General features: G+C 34.1%; 1 protein-coding gene across 5 annotated transcripts in view; it reads left to right on the forward strand.

The window, feature by feature from the left end:
- LRRC7 (leucine rich repeat containing 7) overlaps nt 1–19,207 on the forward strand; it is a 508,503-nt gene that overhangs the window by 308,196 nt on the left and 181,100 nt on the right. For 4 of the 5 annotated variants that reach the window (XM_081818631.1, XM_031041667.2, XM_031041663.2 and 1 more), the window contains exon 8: nt 8,839–9,685. The exons of the other annotated variant lie outside the window; for it this stretch is intronic. In XM_081818631.1, coding sequence (XP_081674757.1) covers nt 8,839–8,845 — 7 coding nt within the window. In that variant the 3' untranslated portion in view covers nt 8,846–9,685. Of the gene's footprint in view, nt 1–8,838; nt 9,686–19,207 lie in introns of those variants that run through there. 5 annotated transcript variants of the gene reach the window in all.

Below are 19,207 nucleotides of genomic sequence, written 5' to 3' on the forward strand. Positions count from 1 at the left end.
TCTTTCTCTGTTTGACTTAGTTCACTCAACATAATACCCTCCAGTTCCATCCACATCGTTGCAAATGGCAAGATCTCATTCCTTTTGATGGCTGCATAATATTCCATTGTATATATATACCACATCTTCTTTATCCATTCATCTGTCGATGGACATCTTATTTTTAACCCTCAAATTTTGGAATGAAAGAGCCCAGGTGGATGACCAGTCTAATAGAAAAAGTAGATTTGTTGTGTTTTAAACAATTTTTTGAGTCACTGCCTCTGAAAAAAAAGAAAATAATAGGAGAAAATGAAAGTGTAATGTTTTCCTTATTTCCTCTCTATTAAAGTTAAATGTTTTTTATGGGAGATGTGGTTTTTCAAGGAAGACAGAGCTGCTCTTCCAGAGCTGGGACAACTGTAGGTTCTGGACGTTGTTAACCAAGAAAAAACAAAACAAAACAACAAAACAAAACAAAAATTTTACCAGTAAAAATGGGTTTATCTGAGATTAACAGAGGATTTCAATTCAGGAACTGCAAGTATGGCGAAACTATAGGCAAGTCCAACAAAGGCAAAGAATATTATTTATGGAGAAAAGGGGTGAATTTGGAAAGGGTTGTTTTGAGCATGAGTCCATTAGCAAAAAGCCTAAGTCCAGGGTGATTATGGTAGTCAATTTCTTTTTTTTTTTTTAAGATTTATATATTTATTTGAGAGAGAAAGAGAGAATGTGTGCATGGGGGTGGGGCAGAGGGTGAGAATCCTCAAGCAGACTCCCTGCTGAGCGTGGAGCCCAACATGGGGCTCCATCTCACCACGACCCATGAGATCATGACCTGAGCTGAAACCAAGAGCTGGACACTCAACTGACTGAGCCAACCAGGCACCCTGGTAGTCAGTTTCTTATAGGAAATGCAAAGTACATCTTTCCTTCCAGGGAGAGGGGCAGTGCAATTGATGATTTTTTCCAGTTGATGATTCTTCTGTTGGGGTCTTGTAATTGACAGTTCTTCCCATAATTGATGTCAAAAGTGGTACCCCCCTGTTTCCTCCCCCTCTATCCTACCTACCCCATTTTAGTGAGGTTTCCCTTTATTAATTTTCACAAAGTGAAGCAAAAACTGGAGAGAATGTGGAGAACCAGCAATGTGTGACACACAGCAGCAGGCTAGATATTAGAAAGGTATATCTTTTCATTCTTCCTAAGTAAATTTAAATAAGTGTTAGAGGTTAGGATCTGATGGCATCCACACTTCTCAGAGACATAGACTTTCATTGATTCTCAGGGTTACTTACCATTTCTTTCTTTTTTTACTATGTTATGTTAATCACCATACATTACATCATTAGTTTTTGATGTAGTGTTCCATGATTCATTTTTTGCATATAACACCCAGTGCTCCATTCAATACATGCCCTCTTTAATACCCATCACCAGGCTAACCCATGCCCCCACCTCAGTCCCCTCTAGAACCCTCAGTTTGTTTCACTGAGTCCATAGTCTCGCATGGTTCATCTCCCCCTCTGATTTCCCCCTTCATTCTTCCCCTCCCGCTATCTTACCATTTCTTTTTTACAAAACTTCTTACTATAATCCTTCCTTAAGAACATATATAGAACTAAGTGTCCCGTATAATGAATGCATCAGAACATTCTTAAAAAAATAATAAAAAATTATAAGAATATAGTGGTGTTGTTCAAAGCAAATTTTCTTTTCAATTAGCTTCAAAATTAATTTGTTAGTGCTGAATATCAATTCTGCAGTAGTGCTTCTTTGGTAATTATTGCTTACCATCAAGGCTCCATTAAGTTTCATGTTTGAAATGATGAATGTGTACTTCTATTGATTACTGCTTGTGATTTAATGAGTTATTCTTAGGGTAATAATGTTTTTAGCAATATGTTTATTGTTTTTCCAACATTTGCAAATTGACTAGACCTTAAGAAGTTTATATATATATTTAAACTCACAGTAGGAGTACTAAGTCACATTTTTTCTCAGGCCCTTTGGGACACTGGTTTAAATAAACTACTTTAGTAAAGTCTCCATTATAGAGAACTCCACAGAATTACCATATGTTTCCATGCCAAAGGAATTTAGAAATGAAAAAATAATTTTATTCAGTTCTGATTATGATTTTATACAAGTTCCTTATTTTTCCATCTCCTCTTCCTCTTTTAATATTCTTTCTACCTTGAACCTACTGTGAAGATATTTAAATTGTTAACAGTTTTTAGTTTTTATAGTATGTTTTTCCAAGTTCCCAGTTTAAGGATGGAGTCAGGCACACAGTTATTTATGTAAACAGTCACAATATCATTCTTTAAGAAGCACTCATATGAAATGGAAAAGTCAGACTGATTTCCTCAGAGGGTTATAAAAAGGACTGAATAACATATAAATATATAATATATATATGTGTGTGTATGTGTGTATAAAACACCTATTACAGTGCCATAGAAATGGTTGGAACATGGGTTCGTTTGTTTGTTTTTAAATTTGGCACATGCAGGACAATTTATTGAAGTCAATCTCAAGCAAAATCTGAAGTCAGTAGAGTCATTAAGAGCCTTTCAAAATTAATTCTCATGGAAGCAAAAAACACATTTGGAATTCCAAAATATTTGTAAAATAAAAAAAGGCAACATCTCAGTAAATAAGTCACTTATTTACTCAACATCTCAGTTAAAATACGGTTTTCAGTGAAGAAAATTAAGCTATAGGGTGACATGATCAGATTTGCAACTTTAACAGTTATGGTGAAAGTTATGAAGCAAATTTGAGGAAGATAGAATTGAAGAGTCTGTAGACTGAGGGGTCGATTTAGGGACCATTTCAGTTGCCTAGAGATCATGTGACCCAGTTTAAATCAATGACAGTGGAGTGAAGAGGAAAGACACAGATATACTTAGGAGACAGAGCCAAAACACTTTAGTAAATGATTGAATTTGAACTAGGAAAGGCTGAAAGAAAGAACAGGATGACCCACTGGCTGCTAGTTTGGGAGATTTTGGTGAATTACTGTGATAAACAGGTACAGAAGAAGTTTGGGAGATATGGGAAAGGTGGGAATGGTAATAGGTAGAAATACTGAGTTTCATTTTGGTAAAATGCTCTGGTAATGAGGTCCAACTGATACACAGATGCAAAGACCTGGAGAGAAGTCTAGAATTAAAAGTTTGGGAATCATAACATAAAATTCAATGGGCAATCAATGAAAACTTCTGAATTTCTAGTTGTGGAAGAATGATTAGATTAATCAAGGTAAACCAACATAGTAAAATATGTAAGAGTCATTAAAATTATGTTTTTTAAATAATAGAAAAATGCTCAAAGAATAATATCAAATCAAATAAACATGGAATGCGAAATTGCTTGTACACTAAAATCTCAATTGTGTAAAAATCTCAATTGTGTAACTGGCTAGAAGGAAAAGCATTAAAGAGTTATAATGATCATATTAGGGTTAAAGGTTATAGTGATTTCCCCTCTTCTTCTTTGTGTCTATGTTTTACAACTTTTCTTTGTTCATTACTTAAAAATCAAATTAGGGTAAAGGATGGCTTCCTGGAAAAATAATGACTAAGGTGAGGACTGTGTAGAAATCAGCCAGGTGAAAAGGAAGGTCGTAGCAGAGGTACAAAGGTAAAGAATACAGCGTGTACAGAGAACTACAAGCAGTGGAGCGTTGTTGAAGCATAGCGTGATGACACAAGGTGGTCAGAAAGGGAACTAAATAGGAAGGTATGGTAGCTCTATGGAGGCTTGTTATGTTGAGATTCGGTCCCATGTACTTTGAACAACTGTTAAGGAAATATACACAGGGTAGTATATTCATTTGCTGGGCTACCATAATGAAGTATTACAGAGTGTCTTAAACAACAGAAATTTATTTTCTCACAATTCTGAACACTAGCAACCCAAAATCAAAGTTCCAGCAGAATTGGTTTATTCTGAGGTCTCACTCCTTGATTTGTGGATAACTGTCTTTTGCCTGTGTCTTCACATGGGCTTCCCTCTGTGAATCTATATCCTAATCACTTCTTATAAAGACACAAGTTGTATTGGGTTAAGGTCCACCCTAGTGACCTCATTTTAACTTAATTATCTCTTTAAAGACCTTATTTCCAAATACAGTCACATTCTGACGTCTTAGGGATAAAACTTCAACATACGAATTTAGAGGACAAGGGAGACTGTTCATTTCATAAGGGGGTGATGTGATTAAATTTCCTTTGGTAACCATGTGGAATATGGATTTCAGGAAGAGGGAATGGATTAACAGGCTGTTGTAATAATCCAGGTAAGAAATCACCATGTTCTGCAGAATAATTAATGTAAATCAGTGAAGGTAAATGAACGTTTAAAAAAAAATCCAGAGAGAGCAGCTGGTTTAAAGGGGAAACAATGAATTCAATTTGGGAAGGTTTAATTCTATACCTAGATTACAGTTAAATATAGGAATCTGAAGCTCAAAGAAAATTGGGCTGGAAGTCTAGAATTGGGCATCATTAGTACATATATTATGGGAGCAGATCCTTGTGTATTGACTGATGAGAGCAATGGACTTAGAACAGAAAACCAGTATTTACAGAACAGGCAGAGAATGAGCTCATGAAGGAGATGTTAACATGTGAGATGAAGCAGAAGAGTGCCTTGTCGTAGAATTTAAGGAAAAGCTTTGATGAAGGGAATAATCTATAGGCAAAGAAAGCAAAGAGCTCCTAAAGAAGATAAAGACTGAGAAATGTTAGTTGGATTTGGAATTAGAAAGATTTTTGGATGCCGATACCTAACAACAGTTCCTTGAACTTTTATGTGCCAGGCACTGGGTAGAGAGCTATAAAGTGTGCATTATATTTCATCTTGAGCTTTGCACAGTAAACTAAGATAAGTGTGACTGTGTCTGTTTTATAGATTAAGAAAATAATCACTCAACGGAAGTCAAATAACTGGTTTCAGGTCAGCAGACAGCAGCAGATGTGGGAGTCATTTCTAGATTGCTTTCTATGTCACCCAAACTGGCATGACTAACTACTAGCACTACTAAAAGCTTCCTAAGAGCAAGGCAGTATCATTAAATCGGAGGGGCAATAAATCTGGAGAGCAGTGGGTTGATGACTGAATGTTTGGTGAGGAAGTAAGATAGACTGCCTTTTTCAGAAAAGGAGAAAGAAAGACAGAGACCAACTCATCTTGCTCTCTATTGTTGAGTACATTGCCTGGCACAAAGTAGCTGCTCAATAAATTTGAGTTCAGTGAACAAGAAATAAATGTTAACTTGAGCTAGGCATAAAGTATATATGTTATGGGTAGGAGAGGAGGTAGCAGAGTCGTAGATTGCACACAGTCCAAGAGTAAGGAGCCAGTAGAGAGAACCGCACTGAAGAAGAAAGAGAAGAAAACTTAAGAATCCAGATCCTTCCTAGAAAATGTTGGTAGGGTCTGGGATCAAGTGCAGAAGTAAGAATTTGACCTGAATAGGTGAAGAAATATATTTTTAGGTTGAACAAAAAGAATGGGGTAAAGAAATAAATGTATAAGGACATATGATAAATGGCTTCATATTCCAACAACTCTCTCCATATTAAGCTCCCTTATAAAAGAATATCTCACCATTTGTAAGTTATTTGCTTTAAAGTTTTAATATATTTATGCATGCAATTCCCTATGCCTGGAATGTCTTCTTTTTCACTGTCACCTATTGAAAAATAAAGACTCAGATCATAGATCATCTCTTCATATTATTTCTTGAATTCCCCAAACAAAATCCTGTCACTCCCTCCCTTTTATAGCTCTTAATACACACCTTCTGTAGTGAGTTGGAGGCCATAGATAAAACACCCCTCCACTTATTTATTAAACTCTTTTGAAATACCTTGGTGTATCAATAAAATATTTTGAAATGTTATAAGGTATATTTTAGAACAAAGGAGTCTCAAAAGTTGAATGATCACTGGTTATATGAGACTGATGAATCACTGACCTCTACCTCTGAAACTAATAATACATTATATGTTAATTAATTGAATTTAAATTAAAAAAATTAAAACAACAAAACAAAAACAAAAAGAGTTGATTTAGCTTGCACACAATTGCATTTTATTTAGTTCAACCTTTCATATACAAATAATATGTATACAGTTTTCTTATCCGTCAAGTGACTACATTTTGTAGTAAAAGCATATTCTTTATTCCTTGAGTTTTAATAAACTTATGCTGCAAATGACACATAGATTGGGAAAATTTATCCAATGTATTTAAAGAATAAAATGTTGCTTGCCATTCTAAAGATGTCTCTATTGATCACCTTTGATGTTTAAAAAATTATTTGTACTTGTGCCCTATCTTCAAAGGCAAATTGTATGCTGTAGTACTTTAAGCTTTCGGGTGGTGTTGAATTTTGGCTGGCTTAATAGTGGAATGAGAATACTGACTGCTATATTATTGTTCTGTTAGACAAATTCATTCTTGAGTAATCTATATGCCCTTTGAGAAGGTCAAATGATAAGGCAGAGAGATCTGAGACAAAACACTAAGGTTTAATTGTTTTGAGTCTGACAGGTATCCAATTGCATATTTCAAATTATCCAAGAAAAGTACACAAAGTGCACAATCAACTTGAGCTTGAACTTGAGCTACATAGTATTATCTACATCTAATTTATAAGATACAGTAGACTATATAAAATATAATACTTTTGTAATATTTGCATATGCTGTTATTTTCCTTACATCACTAAAGTTAAGAATATGGACTTAATAAATATACATTGGAAGAGTTAAGATATGATGTGAAATAGCTATGTCAATTTGTAAATAAACACCTCTTTTAAATAACTACTTAATATTATGCCAAAAAATAAATAAATGAAACTAAAATTCTAGAAAAATCTATGAGACAAAATATCCTCACAAAGAATCTGTGTATGTATTGCCTGTCAATTAAACATGCAGATAGGTAATTTTTATTCAAATAGTTTATGTGCATTCCTAATCTACCTATTATAAGCCTGGAATTGTTCAACTTTTAGAGCATTTGCCAAGTTTTTCTAATATAATTAATAATTATATGGATTTGAGGACTCTATTTCTTGCCTTCTGTGAAAATGCTTTAAGATTAATGTACACTAAATTCAGTTGTATGTAAAAATATTGTAATGTAAAATTATATTTTTATTTTTTAATTGAAAATATAGAAGTATCTTTAGATGGAGCAAAGAGAAATTTCTATTGTAGCTAAGGTATTCAATTATCATTTAATATTATGTATAACCATAATTGCATTTATCTGAGATGCCATAATTTGCTTTTTTTAAGCATATCCAATTTTTAAATCATTATATGTTAGTAAAGCATTTAATTAATTTGAAAAAATGTAGTACATCAAAAATTGTAAATAAAATATGTATAAGTCATTAAGTGAAATGTGATTAGTGGCTTTTCTGGAAAAACTGGAGAACAAAATTAAAACAGAGTAATAGCATGATTAATTGATTCAGGATGGCTCCTGCTGAAAAATTATGTTCGATAAGAATCTATCATTATAATATGTGATCATTTGTCCCTTTACAGTATATCAAATATAAGGGATTCAGGTGACTGTCATAAAAATGCCATTTTTTAAATAAAAAAGATGGTTACTTTACTGATTTAATTCAAAATAGCCATGGTATATTAATCTGTGCTACTGCTGTGTTTCCAGAGATGGTAAATATTTTGTAAATTATTTTGTTCTAATATGTGCATTTATCATTTTGCATTCAAGTCAATGGTCTTTTTTTAAATATGATTCAAGATACAAATTACACATATTCTTATTAAAACATGCTGGGCAAAAGCTGCTGTTTAAATATTTAATTTAAAAAATGGGAGGAATGATTATTTTCTACAACCCAAAACATTCTTCCAGTCAAAATTCATTTTATAAAATGTAGTCTTCTACAGCATGTCTTCTTCCATATATATCTCTCACTGGTTTCTTTCAGTGATATTTTCTCATATAAGAGCTTTTTTCAAACACTATACAGATTAAGCTGAATTATTCTATGTATAATGGGAACTGATATATTTGAAAAGAAAATTTTATGTTACAGAGGACATGCATAAAGTCCAGGAGTGTCTGGGTAGCTCAGTCGGTTGAGCATCTGACTCTTGTTTTCAGCTCAGGTCCTGATTTCATGGTTGTGATCTCTGGGTCATGGGTCATGCGATGGAGCCCCATGTAGGACTCCCAGCTGAGCAGGGAGTCTGAGAATTCTCTCTCTCCTTTCCTTTCCCTCTGCCCCTCCCCAACCCCACTCTCACTCACACATGCTCTCGCTCTCTTTCTCTGGGACGAATGGATAAATTTTAAAAAATAAATAAGTAAAATCTGTTATTTGCAGAGAGAAAAAAGGACGCTGAAATTCGGCGTAAAATACTGATGGGGGTGCATTCGTATTTTGCCTTAAACGGCATGCATCAATAATGCTTGTTATTGTAGAGAGTTAATTTAAATGTGTAGACATAATCTTGGAAATGAAAGTTTACAGGTTATTTTTTGAGAAAATATCACTCAATGATCTTTATGTGAATGTTTTGCTTTCTCCTTTCAGGAAGTATGCATGTTTTGAGTTATCTGGTCCAATTCCGCTCAGTTTAATTTTGTTTCTATCTTATCTGATATTCTTCCTAATCCTAGAGCTGTACCTTCTTACAAAAATCTTGTTTAAAATCTATTTCTATGGAATTGCATTAAAACAAACAAACATTCCACTTCCCTCTACTGTAGACCAATTGGTAATTATTTTAGTCACCTTCTGCCTTAGGAGTTCCATCTTTTGGGCATTGAAATTGATTTTTCTCATCTTAGCATCTGAAGATCCAGAGTGTGCCCCTTGCCCAATCGCCTGAGACTATACAGTGAGTGACACCTACAACAGAGGATGTGGAGTCAGCAGCTTTTCGGGCACCAGAAATGGCAGCATCAGGAGCATCAGCACGAATAGACTTTGTAGAGGTAGTTCTCCCAAACTGTATTATTGAAACCAAACATTTTTGGTGTGCTACCTGCTGATGGGGGCTGCCTTCTTACTCCGTAGATTTATGCAAAATGTTTGGTCTTTGTTAAAGTTTAACAATGACGTTTCTGACTAATACAGAGAAACCTGATTTTTTTTTTTACAAGTGTGTTCAGTTGCCTTAAATTTCAATGAGTACAAAATTTTACCGGTCTCAGAAAAACATTATTACCCATATTTTTGTCAAATTTATTTATTTGTAATATAAAGCTGCTGTCGCATATAATTTTTGTATAAGTATTTTTGAGTAGATCAGAATAATTCGTCATTTAGAAGTCATCCTAATGCAGTAAATAGGAGAATTTCTCTAGTTAGTTATCTTCAAAGGCTGAGTATGGTTGCCCAGTTTTTCTGCCATACTTCCTAAAAATGTTCCATTGTGAACTTATTTTGCAAAGTGAAAGATTATTCCCAGATAGCCCCAAGTCAAAATATGAAAAGCCAGTGATTGATTGGTTTTGGGATCTTTTCATTTTATGTAATTTAATGTGAAACAGTTAATTTTGTAACTATAAAACACATTTGTTAATTAACGACATTGGCTTTATCTGTGCAGTTCAATGATTTATAGCATTGCAATTTGCATGTAAAATGAGTCTTTGTAATGATGTTTTGCAAAATAAATAAGAGTCAACATAATGGGTGCATTTACTTTAACTCTTTAAACATATGACTTAGAAGTAGGATAAGTTTCCTAGTGGGATTTTGAAGAGTTTGAAACTCAACTTACAGAGGGCTTCATCTTGGTGCAGTACGACGTATTTATCCTTCACCCCATCTTAACTTGTTTTTTGGAACAAAGCAAGATACAAAGAATTTATACTCATTCTATTGTAACTATTGCTTGATTAAATATAATTAGAAAGTTCTTTTCTAACCACATATGAGCAGGATACATTGAGCTTAATAACTCTGCCTTTTTTGTTTTGTTTTGTTTTGTTTTTATTCCATTTTGCCATTTAGGAAATTACAAACTGCCATTTTTTGCAAAACCTACCCTACAGAGTTGAAATGCACTTCTCTGAATATTTGTATTCTGTTTTAATGTATTTTAAGTATGCAAAATATATAAAATAATAAAATTATGTCCTAAAATGCTAGCCCTTTGTAAAAAGCACATATACTTATGGAAGTATGTTAGTATTTTTAGCTAAAATTGTATGAATGCTGATTTTTTCATGAGTACTTATGAAGATCTGTATGTAAAAATTCATAAATCTACTTAATTGTACAACTTTGCTTTTAGCTGTGTGTGCCATATGGTAATTGACTTCTGTCATTCTTACATATATTGCCTATATCTCTAAAAACTGTATTTTGAAAGGTATGTTGCTATCCTAAGAACACAAAAGTAAATCTCTGACTCTGATTTAAAGTAAATTGTGCTATTTTAGTGTAGGTTTATAACATGTTCTCACCATGTCCTTCAAATACCATTTTAGAGATTGTTTAAAACATTCTGCAGGAAAGTAGCTTTAATAATTAAAGAAATACTGCTGTTCTGCCTCTACCACGTTCCAAGGGAGAAACTGGACTTTCCATTGTTAAAATTTTAAGGTCTTATGGAGCTGCAATTAAAGTCTGCAGCAAAGTGCAGTAGCTCTGTTGGATAATGATTTTGTTGGCATTATCTTACTGCAGTAAGCCATGTTGAGTTTCTGGTCTTAGGATAATTACAACTGAAAGCTTGTGTTTGTAGGATAAAGGAAATTTTCTGATGAGAAGAAATTAACAAGTAACTTGAATAACTTGTCAAAACTGGAATGGTTTAAAACTGCATCAGTAAAAGTGATTACAAAAGTAATTTAAACTAATGCAACTGAATGTAATACTTGATCCATTTTTGCCCACTGTTAGTGCTATTCATCACTGTTAATGTTCCAACAAGTATAAATGATTATAAATTCATTCACAATGTTTATGTCACTCTAGTCTTATGCTGAGAAGTCACACATACCAACTTAACAAAAATATTAAGTATATTCATTTTATAGTCAGATAATTTTTAGCCTTTACATAGGTATCTTTAAACTAGATAAAATGGTAAAAGGACAAATGTGTTTATATGCATTTGGAGTTCTTGAAATAATAATAATTTCCTATTGTGCTGTCGTTTAAAAATATATTGATTATAAATTCATGAGTAGTGGGATTAGCATATTAAACCAGAATTTGACTAAATGTACTTAATAATAAACAAAAACTAAAACAAAAAAAAATACCCCTTAAGAAGAAGGCAGCACAGTATATGCTTATCCTCTCTCCAGGATACAGAGTACAATACAACTCTTTCCTACCTTGTGAGATAAGTGACACTCCCAGGAACTGGACCACCATGTACGCAACATATTGAATTGCCCTTCAACATTTTCTTGACATCTCATGAAGTGAAGTTCAATTTTTGTGGCTCTTAGGAATGCCTCAGAAAATAGGATACATCTTCCCACTTCCCTGCAAGTCCATTAAGAATTTCACATATTCTCCCATCCCTATTTTTCTGTTCATATCAAATTTTACTAAGATTTCTGCCATTTTGTATTTTCTTTTTAATCAAGTCAGCTTTTCTAGAGCAAAACGGGCAGATCTAAATTTTGTCACAAAAAATATGATTCTCCTCTCAAGTTTTAGTCAAAAACAAAATGTAAAGAAGTCATGTTAGGTGCTGTGTTATTTTATATTGCTTGCTTTTGCCACTAGTAATTAACATAAACTGGATAAGGACAGATAGTTTATATTTATTTACTGGCATAAAAAAGCAAATATTAGTAGGGCAAAAGTACATCAAATGGATGTCATTACAGTAAAAATAACACATTCAGAACAGAAGAGGGTTCGAACAGCCTGCGGATGTATGGACTACACAGTTGCTCAAAATCTCACTGAAATAAAAATCTGTCAAACCAAGAATTGCCTCCTCTTCCTCCCACACACAACTTGCTTTGATGTCAGATGTATGATACATATGGATATAACATTTGAAACCCAAATTCTTAGTCACCTCTCTGCTTGGGCAAATTTTGGAGAGAATACAAATTTTAAATTCAGTCCAATTCAGTTAACATTTATTGAGGACCTACTTTGTGCCTCATATGAATTAATATTAGACTTGTGACTAATATTAGAGACACCAAGTACAACAGACCCCTTTCTGTTAGGCAGATTACAGTCTAGACAAGTAATGCATTACATATAAGACAGCATATTACATGGGATTATAGAAATGTGATGAATGAACAGAAATAGTGCAAAGAAGTACTTAATCTTATTGGTAAAATCTATGTAAGAATTGCAAAGGAGATGAAGTCTAAGGATCCTTTTGGACAATAAATTATAATTTAACCAGTAGGCAGTAGGAAAAGGAGTCTTACTTGAAGAAGAGGAACATATCACAAGGAATTAAATGTGCAAGTAGTGTGCGTGAGGAAGAAGTGGCCATAAGGTAGATAGAGGAGATAATCACGAAGAGGCTTGTATGCCATAGTTAGACTTTATTTTGTGGACAATGATGACATTTTAATGAAGGGGGTTTTGAGGAGAGAAATGGTAATTTAGATTTGTGAGTAATGGGATTGAAGTATATATTGCATATCATAAAAGTCACCCATTTTAAGTGTACAATAATTTTTAGCAAACGTATAGTTTTGTGATCATCAGTACAATGCAGTTTTGAACATTTCCATCACCCCCACCAAAAATTCCTTGTGCTCATTTACAGTCTATCCTCATTTTGATATCAGTTCCCACAGCAGCCCCAAGCAACCACTAATCTGCATTCTGTCTTCATAAATTTCCTTCTCTGAACATTTCATGTAAGTGGAATCATATATGTAGTCTCTTGTGTCTGGCACCTTTCACTTAGCATAATGTTTTTGTGATTTCTATCCGATTGTTATGAGATAAACAGAACAGCAGTATTTCACTCCCAAAGAGACTGTGAATAGTGGGAAAACAAGAGGTATAATAAGGATGTCCTGTGAAGCTGGCCACTGTGTGGAGGATACAAAGGATAGAGGGACCAAGATGATGAGGACAGGATAGCACGGAAAGACAGTTCAGTCAGGGTAGAAGAATCAGAAGTTCACAGTAATGTAAAAGTAGAAGAAAACATGTCAAGATATTTTAATAAAATTTGCTGAAGACTAAATCTTGAACTTCTATTTCCTCCCTATCTTAAAGGTTTGTAATAGGTATTTGTAAACATTGTAAACACTTGTAAATAGAACTTTTGTGGTTACTATCTATAGATATCACAAGCTTTGTTAGCTTCTTGAGTTAAAATCACTTCTCTGAAGAATGCAGTACCCTAAAGAAAGCCAAGAAATCGTGACAGACTGACAACTGCAGTTAAAGCATAAAAGCTCAAAAGTGAATCTAGAACAAGCTGTATTTTCCTTGGGACAAATGTGATCATTACATTGAGATTAGAACTCCAGTTTTTTAGAGAATGCAAGATTGATTTAGGAATTCTTGTTCAGTTGGAGAAACACGTAGGTGGCATTATGAGGCCACCCAAGTATTGAAAAAATTAAAGTTCTTTCTGCAAAAGAAGGTTAGAAAGATAAGTCTTCTGGCACATTCTCTGGGCCTACTTTCAAGCTTTGCCTCACTAGCTGAGAAGGGCTGTCCTGCTGATCTGGTTATGCTATGGGATTGAAGATAAAGCAAGTTTTGGAGTTACTTGTGTGGACTACTAGTTACCAAAAACAAACAAACAAACAAAAAGCACAAGATTATAGTACAGCTGATAGAATAAAAAGACTGAGTGCTGGCTGGAATATGCCCACCACTTGGGTGTACCAGGAAGGACAAGCTCAGAAAAAAGAAGTAACTCAGTAGGAGAGCCTGACAAGAATATCCAGGTTTAATGTCATGACTGGCTTCAGGCCAAAAACCAATTAAACTAAGCAAAGTTGGAATCTCAGAACAAAGCAACCAAGACAGGTTTCCAAAGGGCCTACCCCCCAAAAAATCCCTTCCTGGAACCCCCATCTTTGTGCCCCTGGAAGCCGGAAGTAGCCCTGGCATGCCCCACTGTTGGAGGGACTCTGGTACACTGCGGTCTCTGGAGGTGATGAGTGACTTCTTGGCTCTGACCAGAGACCCTCTGGACCCATCCCAGGGTAAGGAATGGAACTCAATTCCTAAGCCACAGAGTTAGAGTCTCCTGGCTTAGCCCGGAGTAGATGAGACAAATCCAGAACCCTCAATGTTGCTGTTGGTTTACTTCTTTTAGAGTAATAAGGAGCATCCACCAGCCACAAAACTCAAACTCTGGTCTTAAAAAGAGAAGAGATCAACTACTAATACCAATGTACTTAAATCATAAGAAGTTGATATTCCTTTGTGAAATGTCCAGAGCTGTTGGACAAATATTTGCATACTCTGGGGTTGGGGAGAGAAAGAGATACATTAAAATGGAATGGGATAAGATGGACATTTTTCTATTTTTCTTCCACTTTGCCCACTTAGCTTCTTCCTCCACCTCCATTTTCTGAGAGGAGAAAAAGACAACAGTCACTGGAAGATTCTTTCAAAGAAAAGTTATCAGAGGAGGAGAATTATAATCCCCTGTGGGCTTCATGTGGAAGCTGGAGGTGAGGGGACATGACAGCAGGAGCGTACACTGTGGGACTTTATCCAGCACTTCTTCCCGTATATGAGGCTTACACATCTATCCTTCCATCCTCTGTATTCCACTTAGAGTTTAGTTATTTCTTTGCATACTTTCCTTCTGTATTTCTTAATTGTAAGTTTCTTGAGGACAGGGTTGGTGTTTTATTCATCCTCCAGGGTACCTAGCATGGTGGCTTGCAAAGGATGTGTTGTACAGCTAAGAAAGAAGAAAGAAAAGAAAGATAGAAAAGAAGTACCACTTACCAAAAAGAGAGAGAGAGAGAATAAAATTACTTCTGTTTGGGAGGAAGGGAGGCCAGATTTGAGAACATTTGATCTAGGCTTTAAAAGGAAATTTACATTTCCATTATTGGGGGGAAAGCAGTGGCAACCAGTCAGAGGAAATGACAGATGTAGAAATGTCCCATGTATGGAATACGGAAAGCTCTGATTTTGCTGATGGTTGAAATAAGTCAAAAGGAACAATGAAGTAAAAGTGTAAAGGTAGACTGAGGTATTTGGATCAGACTAATTGATTGCTATCAAAGGATTCTTGACTATGTGAGTAACAAGGAAGAGTTGGTATATAAGGCAGGAGTTAAAAACTGAAGTAAGAGAAAATACATGTTAGTGCGACATCCTATAAAGAAAGCAATTGATGTATTTAAACACAGTACAATACTTATTTTTAAATCTCTTCTGAGCATCTGGCACTTTGATAGAACCTGAAGATGCATGAAGTCATATGCGTTACAACTCAAACTTTGTCTTCCCTTCTAATAAAACATAAATCTAGACAAAATAGATTTAGCCTACAAGTGGGCTTGTATTCCTTGACAATGAAGGGAAACTAATATTTAGTGGATATGCAAGACTCTTTACCCACAAACATGATTTCATTAAACCTTGTAACAACTGTGTAAGGTATAGGTTCCCACATTTTTACCAATGGGAAAACTGATATCACTCTGATAGAAAATGAGAGAACCTGTATTCAAACCCACTTCTCTCTCCAGTACTCCATAATGTATCATCTTCACCATTTGCATACAGACTGTAGTTCTGCTTAAATTATATTTTTAGCAATCTCAAATTATTTATGCTGATGTTGCTCATTTGATTGGTTTACCTCCACAGCACTTGATTAGAAATCAAATTATATTAATACTTCTAGTAGATTAGAGATATTTGTCACACATGACAAGAATTGCTTATTCTCTTGAAATGTACATCAGGGTACAAATGATACCCTGAGGAGATGATCAGTGAGTTTCATAAGGTTATAAGACTGTCAGATTATTTGTAATAATGTAAGATGTTCATTGTACCTTTGCTTTATGGCTCAGTGTCCATAACTATCAATTTTATCTTTTCAAACTTTTAAAATAAAGGTGGTTTCTTCTTTTATTTTTCATTTCCTAAGATATAAAATTAAAAAGGTAACAATACCTCATACAGCTAACATGCATTATACTTTGCAAAGCCTATTAAAAAAATGCTTTTAACAATGTTTTTCTGACCTGCACATTAGCCTGGTAAGGAAGGCATAGAAATATTTCCCTTTCGGCTAATAAGAATTTTAATGTTATTTACTATCATATAAATAATATTATTTGTGCCACAGGCAATGCCCTAATTTTTGTGTCAACTTATACTATTTATTGATGTATATTAATTTTATATTATGTTTCTCCTTGAGGACAAATGTTTAGAATTGTAATTTTTATTATAAGTTTATGCTTTGCAGAAGGATTTCACACAAATTGGTAAAACTTTGAAATATAAATTGTTTTATACACTAATTACCATAAAATACAGTTAAGCAGTCCAGGATGTTTCTATACAGTAATTACTGAACAATGTACTTTCAGTATTCCTTGATATAATAAATATAGAAACTATGTAGCTTCTCACATCAAAGCGTTTGTTATTCTATAAAATTTTTAAACTTATTTTTTAATACAAAATTTCTCATACTTGAAAATCAAACCCTTATTTTCTGTGATGCAGATAATCAGTATGCATTTGCAATTTAGGGAAAAAATAGAGAAACCAGATAAAATTTTAGGAAAAAGCAAAAGAACATCATTCTTATCAGCCTGCTGTGATTAATAGACTTATGTGGCCATCTATAATTGTAAAGGAAGGCTGGGGAAAAAAGATGATTAAAAAAGTAAATGTGGACTCAGTGAGATGCAGATCTATAAACTGTCATCATAGTTTCATCATTTAGTAATTCTAACAGAAGTGCAAAATGGTACATTCAGTCAACACCAAGCTTAGGGGACAGGATAAGAAATCAGTGTTTTAACATTAGTGACAGAAAACTCAATAAAAGAATGAAAATTGGAATCAGGGAAAACTTGCCCAACATTTGCTGAGAACTTACAATGTGGTAAGAACTATACCATGTGTTGAGAATTTCAAAAATATATTCAGTCCTCTCAATGAGTTCTTGATTTTCTGGAAGAGATATTCTAAGCCAAACAAAAGTCATGTGCAAAAGCAGAAAGATGAGAGAGAAACTGATGAATTATGTAAAGTACTAGGAGATTCATTTGGGTGGGATGCACTAGCTTGTGCATTTCAAGAGATGAGATTTGAAAAGTAGAAAAGAGCCTATTCGAAGAGGGCTTTGTATGCCAGTATGTGAGGCAGATCAATAAAGAAAATAAGCTCAATTCAGTCAATTTTGCAAGGAATTATGCCCACTTAATTTTACCAGAATCTTAAATTTCATACATAATATAATTGCTAATATTTATTGAATTCTAAATCCTTTACATGTGTTAACTCATACAGCCCTCACATTAACTCTTTGAAGTAGGTATTATTATTATCCCCATTATAAATAAGGAAACTGAAACATAAGGAAATAACTTGCCCCATGTCACAATGCTGATAAGGTAAGGGGGAAGGATTTGAACCCTGGCAGCCTGAGTCAGAAGCCTTGGCACACCTGAGTAGAATCCATCCAAAGTGGACTAAAGTTTTGAAGATATGTGATGATATATTTTTTAGATATATTATTTAGAATGCATATTGAATTCAGGAAGATTTTGCTAATACTTAGTAAAATACCCAAATCTCCTTTTAAAAAAAAAAAAAGCTTTATTTAAATATAATTGGTGTCTAATAAACTGTGCATAAAGTGTCCACCTTGATAAGTTTTGAAACAAATATACCAGTGAAATCATCACTGTAATCAAGATAATGAACATGTCCATCATCCTCAAAAGTTTCTTCATGGCACTGCTCACTGACTCCCCACTCAGACAAATACTGTTCTGCTTTCTCTCACTACAGATAAGTCTGAATTTTCCAGAATTTTTTATAAATGCAGTCATAGAGTATATTCTTTTTTTGGTCTGGCTTCTTTCACGGAGCATAATTATTTTATTTGTCCATGTTGTAATGTTTATCAATTTTTATTGCTGAATAGTATTCTATTGTATAAATATACTATGGTTTATTTTTTCACCTCTTTATAGATATATGAATTGTTTTCTTCCAGTTTTTGAGTATCACAAGTAGGCTGCTATGAAGAGTCTGTACAAGTCTTTGTAGAAATGTTTAGAAAAGAAGTTGGGCACAAGGAATATATAATATATGTTCTTATTTATGTAGAATACAACATGAGACAAAACTAGTCTATGCTATCAGAAATTGTGATAGTGGTTATCTTTTGGGAGGTAAGATGGTGACTAAAAGAATGGTGCATGAGGGGGCCTGCTTTTGGACTCTAGAATATTTTGTTTCTTCATCCTGATATTGATTACATGGGCAACAAGTTCAGTATATAAAAATTTAGTGAGCACTATACTTTGGATATGTATTCTTTTTTTTTTTTCATTTTAAGTACTTTTTTTTTTATTTTATTATGTTAATCACTGTACATTACATCATTAGTTTTTGATGTAGTCTTCCATGATTCATTGTTTGCATATAACACCCGGTGCTCCATTCAGTACGTGCCCTCTTTAATACCCATCACCAGGCTAACCCATCCCCCCAGCCCCCCTCACTCTAGAACCCTCGGTTTGTTTAAGAGTCCATAGTCTCTCATGGTTTGTCTCCTGTTCAAAATCTTTGGGATGCAGCAAAGGCAGTCCTAAGAGGAAAGTATATAGCAATACAAGCCTTTCTCAAGAAACAAGAAAGGTCTCAAGTACACAGTCTAACCCTACACCGAAAGGAGCTGGAGAAAGAACAGCAAATAAAGCCTAAACCCAGAAGGAGAAGAGAAATAATAAAAATCAGAGCAGAAATCAATGAAATAGAAACCAAAAGAACAGTAGAACAGATCAACGAAACTAGGAGCTGGTTCTTTGAAAGAATTAACAAGATGGATAAATCCCTTGCCAGACTTATCAAAAAGAAAAGAGAAATGACCCAAATCAACAAAATCATGAATGAAAGAGGAGAGATCACAACCAACACCAAAGAAATACAATTATAAGAACATATTATGAGCAACGCTATGCCAGCAAATTAGATAACCTGGAAGAAATGGATGCATTCCTAGAGATGTATCAACTACCAAAACTG

This window comes from Leptonychotes weddellii, chromosome 4 (assembly GCF_054177405.1).
Source record: "Leptonychotes weddellii isolate Sample4059 chromosome 4, ASM5417740v2, whole genome shotgun sequence".
NCBI lineage: Eukaryota > Metazoa > Chordata > Mammalia > Carnivora > Phocidae > Leptonychotes > Leptonychotes weddellii.